Source organism: Etheostoma spectabile, chromosome 21, assembly GCF_008692095.1.
Source record: "Etheostoma spectabile isolate EspeVRDwgs_2016 chromosome 21, UIUC_Espe_1.0, whole genome shotgun sequence".
Lineage (NCBI taxonomy): Eukaryota > Metazoa > Chordata > Actinopteri > Perciformes > Percidae > Etheostoma > Etheostoma spectabile.
Genome location: NC_045753.1, coordinates 19,943,586 through 19,956,688, shown reverse-complemented (window position 1 = coordinate 19,956,688; position 13,103 = coordinate 19,943,586). Strand labels below are relative to the sequence as shown.

The window sequence follows — 13,103 nt, the reverse complement described above, 5'->3', positions numbered from 1 at the left end:
GATTGCAAAAGGGTTCTCCAATGTTTTCTCAGTTAGATTTTTTAAAAGGATATCAGATTAGTGAACAGAATGGGCCTTTGGAACATTGTAGGAATGGTTGCTAATAATGGGCAATGTAGATATTGCATTAAAGATCAGCCGCCCACTCAGATCAGCTGGTATTCTGTTTATAATGGAGTGGTATGGAAATTTGAAAGTGACCCCAAACCTTTGACCGGTAGTGTATGACAAAAAAAAACATAACAACATAACACTCAACCCATTCGAAAAGGAATAGGCTTATCAGGTCCTACCCCCTGGCTTTACCACATCAAAATCACAGTCAAACTAGATACAGCACTGTTCCAATGTATGTCCTACTACTCTGATGTATATCCTACTACTATATGATTAAATTAAACAAAATAATTAATTTAATCAATAATTGGATGGCTTGAGTGTGTCTGTCTAAAAGAATATCCTGCCTTTAGAAATCATCCCTTTTTTTTACACTTTGGTTTTTGTACGGATTAAATAAACAAGATATATAACGTGTTAATTACTGAGCTTCAGAGGTGCTGGTAGGCACATCTCTAATAAATCGGCATATCTCTGTATGTGTGTGGGTGTGTGTGTGTCTTTGAAATATCTCATGAACTGTGTATTTAATCTACTTCACACTTGGCTTCCTGGGTACCCTATAAACTTGGGGTGTGGAATTTATGAGCCGTTTGGACAGCATTTGATATTGTATGTTAAACTGTGAATAAAACACAAACGCATATTTAAAGGTTGAGGAAAAAAGGTGGGAAAAAAACACTGCCATAACGCTGGCTCTGCTATGTCTACCCTTCACAATAAACGTCCATCTTAAATTCACTATTTTACTCTAAGAGCAAACTCAATATCGACCCTAGATATCAAACAAAAGCCAGACACTATATTGTATTAAGTTGCTGTGAGCTGAAAATGTCCCACTTCTAAGCACAGAGCAGAAAATAACAATAACAATATCATTTTGGAGCTGACCGGGCAAAGAGAGCCTTCTTCCTCCTACTCACTCAGACTCACCCTGGGTCTGGTTGTTGAAGTGTTCTGCTAATTTATAACACTAATACCACTGCCACCGGTAATGGTATTAGTAGTAGTACATATTTTAATACCCCTGCAAACCAAATCCATACCTCAACATTAAACGTCAAGCCACTAAGCCTGTTTGGAAAATAACACCTTTGCTTAAGTGATGAAAAAGACAACACTAAAATGTAGTCCTCCCTCTCAACAACACACACACATTTTGGAGTCGACTGATTCTGTCTTTGTGAGTCCATTGTTGATTTATGGAGATTTTTGCTGATTGGCTCTTATAACGGGCCGGATTGGGTGGCCCATGCAGCAAAGCCATCACTCCATGAGGCAAATGTCTGGGATTACTCCACATTTTAACTGTGATATATTTCTATATTTTCTTACCATATTTGCCAGTAGATATGGCTTCAGGGCTTAGTCCAGCTGGTTGAGCTTCATAAGGCATTCTTCCATAACCTGTAGACAAGATGGAGAAACAGGAAGAAGAGAAATAATATAAAAAGGTTACGGGGTGAAGTGTGTGCCACAACTAATCACAACAAGAGATATCAAAAGGTAATTATTCACCATATTGGCCGGCTGTATTTCCATTACTGGCGAGACCGAGAAGCTGCCCACCATTGGGGAACCCACCATATCCTGATCAGAGACAGAGGAAAACCAGTAAGAAGTCTTTTAATAGTCAAGTGTAGATTGTGGATTTAATTTCATCAGCCGGTCAGTTTCGGGAATGGCTTTTAAAGTGAAGACACAACTTTATCCCACAGCAACCCCCACCTTATTCTGAAATATAACATACTACTTGATAAATGACTCACCATATTTTCCAGGTGATTTGCCATCACCAGCAGGCCCATAATGGCTCCCACCATAACCTGGATAGAGTAGAAACATAGTCAGGACACGCATGGACTCATTAGACTGTCCATGCAAACTTGTATTGATTCTTAGATAGATAGATTGATAGATATTTATTGATCCCAAAAAAACGGGAAATTACGGTGTTACAGCAGCACACGTACATTAGTCACACAACACAGAATATAAATATGAATGAGATACTAGGAAAAAACATACATAAATACAGTATACATGAATAAATAATAATAGGAATAAAATATAAGAACAAGTATTTAAATATATACAGGATGGTAAAATAAAATGTGCAACTGCTTAAAAAATAAATAATGAGTGGGCTACGGAGATCTTTGGTACAAACATTCAATCAAAACACATTACAAATGAATTAATTTGCCGTTTCAATCAAGACCTAGCCTACATACAGTGACAACATAAACAGACTGAAAAGAAAACATTCAATTACAACAGACAGACATACCATACTTTCCTGCACCATTAGTCCCTGTACCGAAGGGCTGTCCACCAAATTGCAACCCACCAATGCCTAAATCCAAGCGAGGAGTGAATGGGCAGAGAAAAATGTTGGTTGGCACATGAATAATAAGATGTTTAAAAATGATATTAGAGTTCTGCACATCAAGGTGCTATTAACTCATTAAGCTGTAAATAAAAGTCACTTTTTCCTACAGGCTACATTATAGTGGATACGACTAACAAGCACTCACCGTATTTCGTGTTTGATATCTCTGCACCCATTCCCAGGGTCTGACTGCCAAAAGGCAAGCCACCCATTCCTGTAACATTGGAGAAAGTTTTGGTTCTGGTTTGTGGGATTTTTAAAAAATGTTTCAGAAGTTATTGTCATGCTGTCCAGGCGTATGCTTTTTCCCCACTGAGTTTTTGTGTTAAAGGTCCCTTTTCATGCTCATTTCTAGGTTCATACTTGTATTTAGGGTTCTTATATAGAACATGTCTACATGCTTTAATGTTCAAAAAACACTTTATTTTCCTCATACTGTCTGAATATAACTGTATTGCTATAACTGTTTCAGCATGATTCTTTCTACCAATGTATAGTATGGTTGTGACATCACAACTGTACGGAAGTCCTGACGGCTGGTTTAAAGGCAGCGTTTCTCAATACGGGCTGTATACATTTATGTGGATTGAGCATTTTGCACATTGTTTTTTTTAACTATGTATGATATGACCATTAATAAAGATTTGAAAGAAATAAAGTTATACGTACCACCATTCATGCTGCCCAATTTTCCATTTGGACCGAGGCCAGCAGGCTGAGGCTCATAATGGCTCATTCCTGCATGAGTACACAGGAAATGTTTGTATCAGATCTGACTAGAACATCTCGAGGGGAATGTGCTGCTAACATGCACATAGAATTCAGACCAAGACCGTTATGGAAATCAATAAACAGATAACTGAGGTGAATGCAATTACACAAATAGACCTACATACTGGACCAGAGATATTAACATGGTATGGCAACAAACTATATGAGATAGAAAGTTTATCAATTGATGCTTTTTATCAGAGATCTTTAGCCAGGGGTTCACTAGGTGGTCTTCCGAGTCACTATAAATATGTCTGAAAACATACATTAACGTTAATCCAACATATTATTAGCAAAGATAAATCGGCTAATTCATTAAAAAAAAAACTAAACAACACTGATGTGCTTCAACATGTATGTTTGACATAAAAACACAATGACATAAATATGTAAATAGTAGCTTGCAGTAGTATTTTAGGGCACCATAAAAGGTATGTGAATAGGCTTTTGGCCACCCTACATGTTATTGTAGGCCCATTTTAATATGCAACTCAATTATATACAATATACGTAGTAGGGGGTTCTTGCTCGTCTCTCTTTCAGGTTAGGGGTCCTCAAAAAAGGTTGTTGTTGCTGTAGGAACAAACAAATGGACGGACATTCTTACTGATTCAAGCTTAAATTGTGTTGCATATCAGCATTTGGGACTTCAGCCACTGTTATGTTTGCTATTTTGTTGTTCTGAGGCTGTTTTTGCACACACAGTCAGTTTTCACTGTGAACTATTCTGCTCATTCTTGAATCATATTTTTATATGATGGCATGTTTTACCATCTAGTCCAGCATGAGCCCCTGGGGCTCCATTGTAAGGTATCGGTCCGGCACCACCTCTAGAACCAGCTTTTTATCCGACAATAATGGATCATTTTCCCTGGTTAGTTTTACTATCAACGTCTTGCTGATATAATTTACTTCAACCGTATTGTGAGATCCAATTAGTGGCCTTGGTATCAATAGGAACCAATCTTTGGTTCCTCAGGTGCAACCCGGAAGCACATACAGTTTTTGACCCCACACACACACACACACACACACACACACACACACACACACACACACACACACACACACACACACACACACACACACACACACACACACACACACACACACACACACACACACACACACACACACACACACACACACACACACACACACACACACACACACACACACACACACACACAGTGTGTGGAAATAAATGGAAACCTAGGTCTTAATTGCAAATATGACTTGGACTTTCATTGATCAAAAAGGTAAAAGTGCGTCAATATCTCTGCCAGTGGAGCAGCACCTCAGGGGCTTAAAGCTTAGGCTTAGCCTCTACACTTGTATTTATCTTTAACTGTACGCTCACTTGCCACCCATATCATACCTGATTTTCCATTAGCAGTGGGTCCACCTTGGCCAAGACCTGGAAAAAAAAGATTAATGTTTACTTTTGCTGTAGTTCAAACTAAATTAAATGAACTAAATTTCGTATTATGGTACTTGCTTGCATAGTCAGGTTGTACACCCGTACTGTAGCCATTTCCATTTCCATACCCTGAAAAAAGACATCATAAACAATCTTAGTGCTCTGAATTAATTATGCCGAGCTAAATGGCCTGCAATAACTACAGGAAGGTAACATCTACCAATTCATGGTATTTTAAATTCAATTATGGATGCAGTAATTTAACAAAGTAATTGTAAACATCCAAGCCTACCTGGCTTGGACTGGCCTGCTTCACCCAGACCTGCATTTCCTGAGAAAGATTGCACAATATAAGGAAACTGTACGGATTTCATTTTAGAACAATTCAGAGACCGGTGTGAAGTTCATAAAGCTTCTGTGGGCCTAACCTATCTTCAGTTTACAAGCGTTAACTAAAAGACAATGTTTAAAGCTTTTTCTTTTAAAATGTACCTCCGTATGAATTTGCATTTCCATATCCAGCTCCAAGGTACGCTCCTTGCCCGTAACCTGAGAGTATACAGAAAAATTAACACACAATACATTCCGCACTTTAAATTATAATTATTCCTTTGCCCTATGAAGTTGAATTGCTTTAAAAATAAAAAATAAATTAAAAAAAAACACTCACCAGGCTGCTTAGGTTTCCCGGCATAAGGATATCCAAGGCCTGCTGTACACATAAAACCAAAGAATTCACAAACGCATATTAATTTCATTGGAAGTGAAAGAGGAAAACATAAAAATATCAATATTCACTGTATGTTTATATTGACAGGAAATATTACCAGCTCCATATCCATTGTTGAGTCCAGGGACAGCGTAGCCTCCTGCTCCATAACCTTTGGATAAACAAATATTTATTGAGACATTTACTGTAAGTCTACCTTCAACTTTATACCGCGGAAAAAGAATAAAAATAGAAGTACAGTAAATTAATTATTACCAGATTCCTTAAAGAAATATCAATTGTATTATTGATTTTACTGTATAAATTTAAAACCTTAGACTTTGCTCCCACAGCTGTTATTAGCAGACTTCTTCCCTGTTTTTTTGCCATTGGCTCTGCCTCCATTTGAATACCCCCCTGCACTGGCACCATGTTCTAAACAATGGCACAATTTCACTATAAGGCCTATATTGATAATTAAATCTATAGCAGTTTTCATTACCATCTATAAAGTGCTCCATTGTGAACATTTCATACACGTGAATATTGAGATTGAAGAATAAAGTGGATTTACCATTGGGTTTGGCACCATATCCGTTTGGAACACCGGATCCTGCTTGATAACCTCAAAACAAATGGAAGAATATAACTGAGAAATAACATAAACAAAGTATTCTTGTATCTATGCAAGGTACACCCTTTATTCCATGACCTGAGTCACTTTTGTACAAGTACCTTTTGTGTTTGTGCCAGTGGACGCTTCAGAACCTGCATTGTAACCTTAGATAACAGAAACACTTAGTTGTCATCATATGGTTCTGACTCCGTGTTTAATATTTAAATCAAGGGTTATAAATGTGCTACAATCAGTGTGTTCATGTAAAGTTTCACCTCCCTCTAATATTTAATTGAATCAATTAAAAATGATCAAAATTCCTTTCAAATGGATTGTGCATGCTGTAAAAGTAAAAATACACATTTCTGCATGCAATTGCTGTTAGACCATTTGGGAATATAATACCCCCAGTTTACCAGGTCTCGGTATTTTCATCCATTGTCCATTTGGTACTCCTGATGGTCCACAGTCTAGAACAACAGGAACAAGTATTACTAGCACAATTCAGGATTTAAAAAGTAAAACAGATATGTTGGCTACACACAACACGCTCACAAATGCCAATGCTACAGTAACATGCTAATGTTTAGCAGGTATAATGTTTACCATGTTCACCAGTTTAGTTTTGTGAGTGTTAGAATGCTCACAAATTGGCTAATTAGCTGCACTCAACACAAAGCAAAGCCACTATTGGATACATTTAAATCGTGAGCTAATGATGGTGCGAAGGGACCACCAAAGTTGTTACACTTCATCCTGAGAGGGACATGAAGGTCTGTGGGGGAAAGACGTCAGCTCTCAGATTATTTATTGTTCAAAGAAAAAAAAAAAAAGAGAAATGTTTACCAGGTTTAGCTCCCTGTCCCTTGGAGATGGAAGCTCCTCCTCCGTTCTCTGAAAAGCAGGAGGGACAAACTGATAGATCAGATCTACGCACAGTCTCTCTAAGGTATTACAGTTGCAACATAAGTAAACAACAATGTGAAGAGCAAGCACTGGGTTCAACTTAAAAGTCACCCCATGCATCATGAATGCACCAAATAAATAACTTCATAAAAGGATTAAGATAACACGTATCACCAGGACTAACACCAGAACAACACAATACCACACCTAACACATTTAGTCTCGAAAAAAACACTGGTGAATTCTCAACCTTCTCCACATGCTGAAGGAATAGTTTGACATTTTGAGAAATATGCTTATTTGTTGTCTTGCTGAGGGTTAGATGAGAAGATCAATACCACCCTCGTCCCTCATGTCTGTAAAGTAAATATGATGCTACAGCTAGGAGACAGTTAGCTTAGCATAAAGACGGGAGGTAACAAAATCTTCATGCACCACTAAAGCTCACTAACTGAAACTTGATATCTTCCTTATCTTTATTTAATGCATACCCAAACGTTAAGAGTATAAAGAACTAGTTGTGGTTTTACTGGCTAGGCTAACTGTTTCCTTGTTTCCAGTGTTGTACTTAAATAACCGTTTCCTAGCTCCAGCTTTATATTTAATGGACAGATTTGAGAGTGATATAATCTTCTTATCAAAACTTACCCTTAAAATTACCCTATTTTCCCAAAACGTCTCTTTAAATGCTACATGTTGATTATTTAAACGGGACAATGCTGGGTGAGGTTTTAAACGAAAAAACATTAGAGATAAACACGTCTGAACACAAGCATTCGCAACACAGAAACAAAATTGGAATTGAAATGTAATCACACAGAAATCTGTAGAGCTATAAAAATTATAACCACAGTCACTGGCTAGGATTCACTCTCAAGTAAACCCTTGGGATTTATCGCTTTGTACATGTCATACCTGCAAATACAATAAAAATCATCTGTCAATAATAGTGTATAAATATGGATGTTGAGAATCTTATAAGTATTACAGGTCTGACTGAATCCTAGACATCAAAACAACAAATCGTGCAGTGTAAGACACTTAAGAGTCATCATAACAACCACAATTATGCAGACTTTTGAACAAAGTTAGGATAAACACAGGATTCAGTCAACCTTTACACATGTACTACAACGCTAGTAAACACACCCAAATCAAGATTTGGTTCTCCATATTATTTTGCTATTGTTTGAAAATAATTACAGATAATGTCCCCATACAGTAGAATATGCATATCTGTAGAAAACCATGAAAAAGACTTGTAGTTAATCTACAGATTCAAAAGCAAAATATTATAAAAACATAACTTTTCACTCAGCAGATTTTGGCAACATTGCCACAAGCATCCAGAGTCAGATGATGTTTTCAAATACACAATTCTAATTATTACTAGTACAGTGACATTCTGCTATTTTATTTCAGCGTTTACAGTGCAAACATGCTGGACAAAGCCAAACACAGAGTATACCAATACTCAGTTATTGCATATGAAAGGTGCATTTATGTTGTTGCAAAGGTCACCAAAAAACAAACCCACTATTATTATTATTATTTTTATTTTTTATTATTTTTATTATTATTACTATTATTATTATTATTATTATTAATTAAAGTAAAAGTTAAGAACTTAAGGCCACAAGACCGTGAAAACCCCAAATCCACTGAGGAGTGTAAACTTCTACCATATAACTTCACATAAAACCCAGTTGATAAGTGGCAGATTTGCTATAATAAATTGGAAAAATATAACTATGATGATTTGCTTTTTGGATGCTTAATTACTGTGAAGATCAGGCCAAATGAATTAATGGTTTGACAGGTGACAACGATTACTTATTTTTTCCACTTACTATTTTTCTCAATTTTTATTATTAAAATGAATAAAAAGAACTCAGAGATCACTTGTTTAATGCAAAAAAAAAAGTAACAGAGCCTCTTTAGGGGGACAATCAACTAACTTAATGTCAAAATTGTTATTTGTTTTTAAAACATACTTGAAAAATACTTCTAGTAACCTCTAAAAGTAGTGTTCCCTGCCACAAAAGCCCTGTACAGATTCAGGTTTAGGGTACTTGCCTTGAGGGAGGACTGCTGCCGGCTCTGGTGCTGGGCTATTCTGGGGAACCACTGGTGCGGGTCCAGATTTGGCTGCCTTCCAACCCTTGCCCTGTGGACCCATGGGTGCCGGTTCAGCTGTGGGTTCAGATGCAGGCTTTGGGCCTTTGCCTTGAGGAATCGCTGGTGCTGGTTGTGGTGTAGCCTGAAGGATAAGTGGGGTCTTTTTGTAGCTTTTTCCTTGCGGCACAGGTGAAGGCAGCTTTTGATATTTCTTTTGGGTCACCATAACAAGGATACCACTCGTCGGCTCGGGGGTAACAGGTGCTGCAACTTCAGTTATAACTTGTGGAGGTGCGACAACCTCCTCTGGTGTTGCACTCGGCTGCCCAAGAGAGAGAACTCCCCCTTTTAGTCCCTTTTCATTGGACGCACCTGCACCCATTGTACCCTTCCCATTTGGCATCATGCCGTAGTCTAAAAACCAAACAGAGATATGTTGTCAAAAAACTAATTTAAATTGAAAAGATGGAAAAATGATTTTGTGAAATATTCCCAATTTAGTGAAGAGTCTACATTGAAACTCAAATCATTAGGTCAACTATACAGCAAAAGTGAAAAGTAATTAAAACACATGCATGGAGCATTTACCAGTATTGGCTGCTTTAGCCAACTGTCCGTTACGTACACCAGCAGGACCACCATAGCCTGTGGAACACAACATTTTTATAAAAAAGAAATCCTGAATCCAATAAGCACTGTGCACGTTGTGAACACAAGACTTGCAGATCAATGCCAAAATAAAAACTGAGTCAAAATGATGCTCAAGGTTTATGTGAATCTTTCGTTTTAACGTCATTATTCCCTTGACACAGCGAAGGTTCAGTTTAGATATCACAAACATTGCATGTGTTATGTATATTATGCAGAATATTTACCGAGTGCTCCAACTCCTTTGTTAGTTTGTGGGTTTGAGCCTCCGCCTGGCACTCCGTAGCCTGCAAACGAGATCCAAGTAGATCAACTTTGACAAATTGCATTCAGTCTATTAATGAATAGAATAAATTTGACTATTTATAACTGGAACTCACCATTGGGGTTACTTCCATATCCACCTACTGCAGCACCATTCTTAACTCCATGACCTTGAGAAAAATCAGACAAGAAGCAAGTATGGCTGGTAGTTATGGCAGACCTAAAATACATAGTTTAAAGCAAATCAAAACAAAGAAATAAGGTAAAACACAACATATATCTATTTATGTGTGCATTTACTGTGATAATTAAATGAAAAACAGACTAAAAAGGAGAATAATTTAGCCTTTAGCCTTGATGTATACTATTTCAGTGTTGTCCAGCAGAGGGCAGCTTAGATCTGTTAATACTAAATGGAGCACATGGAGTCCATTAGTTTGCATGGAGGTGGTGCAGACTGCAGAGGACAAATCAACTGTCCAATCACAGCTTGGGGGCAGAGCAGTTTTTAAAAATAAAAAGCCAAATAATAAATAATAAAAGTCCTTTTTAACATAACATTTTAACATAACATTACGTTTCCAAATTTAGTTATGACAGTAAAAACACAAGTAACAATTAAATACATACAAGAATACACACAACAATGTGCATTGCATTTCACTTTAGCACTTTGTTTGACTTGTAATGTAGACAATGAAATCTTCCATATTTAATAGTACTAAACTATACATTACTGTAAATTGATTGTGTATTTTAACAGGTTGTCACCAACATAACATGACATAAATATACCATCCGATTAAAACAAAAGGACATTCACTAACATACAGAACATCTATAAAACACTAAATACAATTAGTCACCATTGGGTTTAGCTCCGTATCCGTTGTGGGCAAATCCATTTCCATAACCTATGATAAAAAAATCATTACAAAAGCATCCGTGATATATGAGCTTGTCCTTGTTTTTTTTGGTACACGTGTTACCTGGTTGGGGTCTCAATGCATCTCCTCTGGTGGCTCCATAACCTGTAGCACATTCATGAAAGCAAATCACTTTATATTCTGTCATCAAAATAAAACTGTATTTTGAATTATAAACAGATTTGAAAAAGAAGCAACAGTCTTTACCGTCTGCTTTGGCAGCATATCTGTTTGGAATATTACCGTAACCTAAAACAATAAAATTGGAGTTATGCTGACAACTTTGTTTGTGCTTCACACAAAGATCCCCAGATTCTCTCGTTTGAACTAAAACTATTTATTGTTTCTGAAAATTAACTTATCGCTTTGCATTACCTAAAATGTATGGTGCAAAACATGGATAATGGTTTAAATATTCTTCAAAAATAACGATAAAAGAACAATAGTGTCCATACCTCAAGGAAAGCAATACTGTACTTAGATAAAATAAATAACAAAAACAACAACAACAACAACAAAATAACAATAATTTCTTGCATTTTGACTCACCATTTGGCACAGCTCCATTCCCATTAGGGGCTCTGGCTCCAGCATAACCTTAACATTTTACAACACAATTTTAGATCATTTTAATATTATAGATGCTTTTCAAACGTTTTAGTGGACATGATAATTTGTATTGAATATTAGCTAAAGGTTTACCATTGGGTCTTGCAGCTTGTCCATTGGGTACACCAGCTGCAGCACCATAGCCTGCAATTTTAGAAAAGGGTTCAGAGCGTGAAAACGTTATCCAAAAATACATAAAAGTCAAATTTGGAGATTTGTAGAATTTTTATTTGACAGTAGGGATATTTCTACCTGACTTAGGCCCCTTCATTCCTCCGTTACCATACTGAGGTCTCAGACCCAAACCAGTGTTGCCATAAGCGCCATTATAGCCTACAAATACATTAGACACACAGTCACACATAGACTGTATATATAAACAAATTATTTATGTGTAATTCATCATCAAAACGTCAAAAAGTAGTGACTTGTGTTGACCCACCTCCCATGGGTTGACCTCCATAACCATTACCGCCATACACTGGAAGAAGAAATAAAGACATTGTTACATTTGTATTAAGTGGTGACATCAGTACTGTGTCATGGCCTTCACTCACCTTGGTTCCTGGCTAGCTGAGGTACTCCCAGACCTCTGGAAGCTCCCATCCCCATGCCTTGACCTTAAATCACCGAAATAAACACGTGTCAAGTGTATCAGATTGAATATTGCCATCACCTGGCAAACAAAGCAAAGAAGCTGAGTTACCTGCCCCATAAAGTGGTCGTCCATATCCTTTCATAGGTTTACTTCCAGCTTCCCCCTGTCCTGTTAAATACAGAGGCATGCTTAAGTTTAATGGGCCTGAACAAACTGATAATGTTTTGTGTCTGGAAAAAAACTAAAACTACCACGCTGCCCATTTTAATGTAACCTCTTTCTTATATAGATTGTGGGAAAGGTTAGAGGAAAACAATGAATCTTAAAGTAGTTTTTAGAAAGTTACAATATTGAGTACAATGTGCTGCAGTACAAGGATTAAAACAAAACAGGGATGAAACAACTCTTAAAATCCAATTTTTAATTGACTGCATTTGCTGCCAAATCTTTCATTTCTGTGAAAGCTGAGGCCCACATTGGATTACCACCTTGTCCATTGGTTACATCAGCCTTTGCTCCATAGCCTTAAAAACAAGATGGAAAACCATTACCAAAATATCTAAAGTTTTACAGAATAACAAGAGATATTATTTTGCTAAAATTGAAATAACGCAGGTACATGGCTGAACCTACCTTTTGTCCCTCCTCCATTGGTCCCACCAGCAGCTGCACCATAGCCTTAGATAAAAGAGATGTATGGTGATAAACAGTTAGAATTCACTCTAAATGTATGGTTGATGCTTTGGAAACACATTGCACATTGGATTTAGCTTAATTTGTACTTGAGATATCTACTGCTGGCCAGTTGCTTGACTATTATTAGAAACAAGTTTTTCTAAAATCAGATCAATCTATCATACAGATCTATGTTAAATTCTGTAATCTCTAATTTATGCCTTTTGTTGGGTGGGTGGGTGGGTGAGTGAGTGAGTGAGTGTCCAAATGTAGAATATTTGTCTTATACCGTTGCCTTTGATTTGTTGTCCATTGGTTGGGCCGGCTTGAACAC

General features: G+C 37.1%; 1 protein-coding gene across 17 annotated transcripts in view; it reads right to left on the bottom strand.

The window, feature by feature from the left end:
• The window catches only part of cmn (calymmin), a 37,392-nt gene that overhangs the window by 2,156 nt on the left and 22,133 nt on the right, over positions 1–13,103 (bottom strand). For 12 of the 17 annotated variants that reach the window (XM_032502409.1, XM_032502408.1, XM_032502411.1 and 9 more), the window contains 31 exons: positions 12,728–12,772; positions 12,583–12,618; positions 12,203–12,262; positions 12,054–12,116; positions 11,939–11,977; positions 11,749–11,829; positions 11,590–11,640; positions 11,437–11,484; positions 11,095–11,136; positions 10,951–10,992; positions 10,828–10,875; positions 10,078–10,131; positions 9,925–9,984; positions 9,638–9,694; positions 9,008–9,463; positions 6,872–6,919; positions 6,442–6,495; positions 6,145–6,189; positions 5,984–6,034; positions 5,528–5,581; positions 5,371–5,412; positions 5,193–5,249; positions 4,993–5,031; positions 4,779–4,829; positions 4,659–4,697; positions 3,179–3,247; positions 2,655–2,723; positions 2,408–2,473; positions 1,887–1,943; positions 1,636–1,707; positions 1,453–1,524 (listed from right to left, as the gene is read on the bottom strand). In XM_032502409.1, coding sequence (XP_032358300.1) covers positions 1,453–1,524; positions 1,636–1,707; positions 1,887–1,943; positions 2,408–2,473; positions 2,655–2,723; positions 3,179–3,247; positions 4,659–4,697; positions 4,779–4,829; positions 4,993–5,031; positions 5,193–5,249; positions 5,371–5,412; positions 5,528–5,581; positions 5,984–6,034; positions 6,145–6,189; positions 6,442–6,495; positions 6,872–6,919; positions 9,008–9,463; positions 9,638–9,694; positions 9,925–9,984; positions 10,078–10,131; positions 10,828–10,875; positions 10,951–10,992; positions 11,095–11,136; positions 11,437–11,484; positions 11,590–11,640; positions 11,749–11,829; positions 11,939–11,977; positions 12,054–12,116; positions 12,203–12,262; positions 12,583–12,618; positions 12,728–12,772 — 2,067 coding nt within the window. Of the gene's footprint in view, positions 1–1,452; positions 1,525–1,635; positions 1,708–1,886; positions 1,944–2,407; positions 2,474–2,654; positions 2,724–3,178; positions 3,248–4,658; positions 4,698–4,778; positions 4,830–4,992; positions 5,032–5,192; positions 5,250–5,370; positions 5,413–5,527; positions 5,582–5,983; positions 6,035–6,144; positions 6,190–6,441; positions 6,496–6,871; positions 6,920–9,007; positions 9,464–9,637; positions 9,695–9,924; positions 9,985–10,077; positions 10,132–10,827; positions 10,876–10,950; positions 10,993–11,094; positions 11,137–11,436; positions 11,485–11,589; positions 11,641–11,748; positions 11,830–11,938; positions 11,978–12,053; positions 12,117–12,202; positions 12,263–12,582; positions 12,619–12,727; positions 12,773–13,058 lie in introns of all 17 variants that reach the window. The other 5 variants (XM_032502421.1, XM_032502422.1, XM_032502420.1 and 2 more) reach the window with 2 other exon arrangements.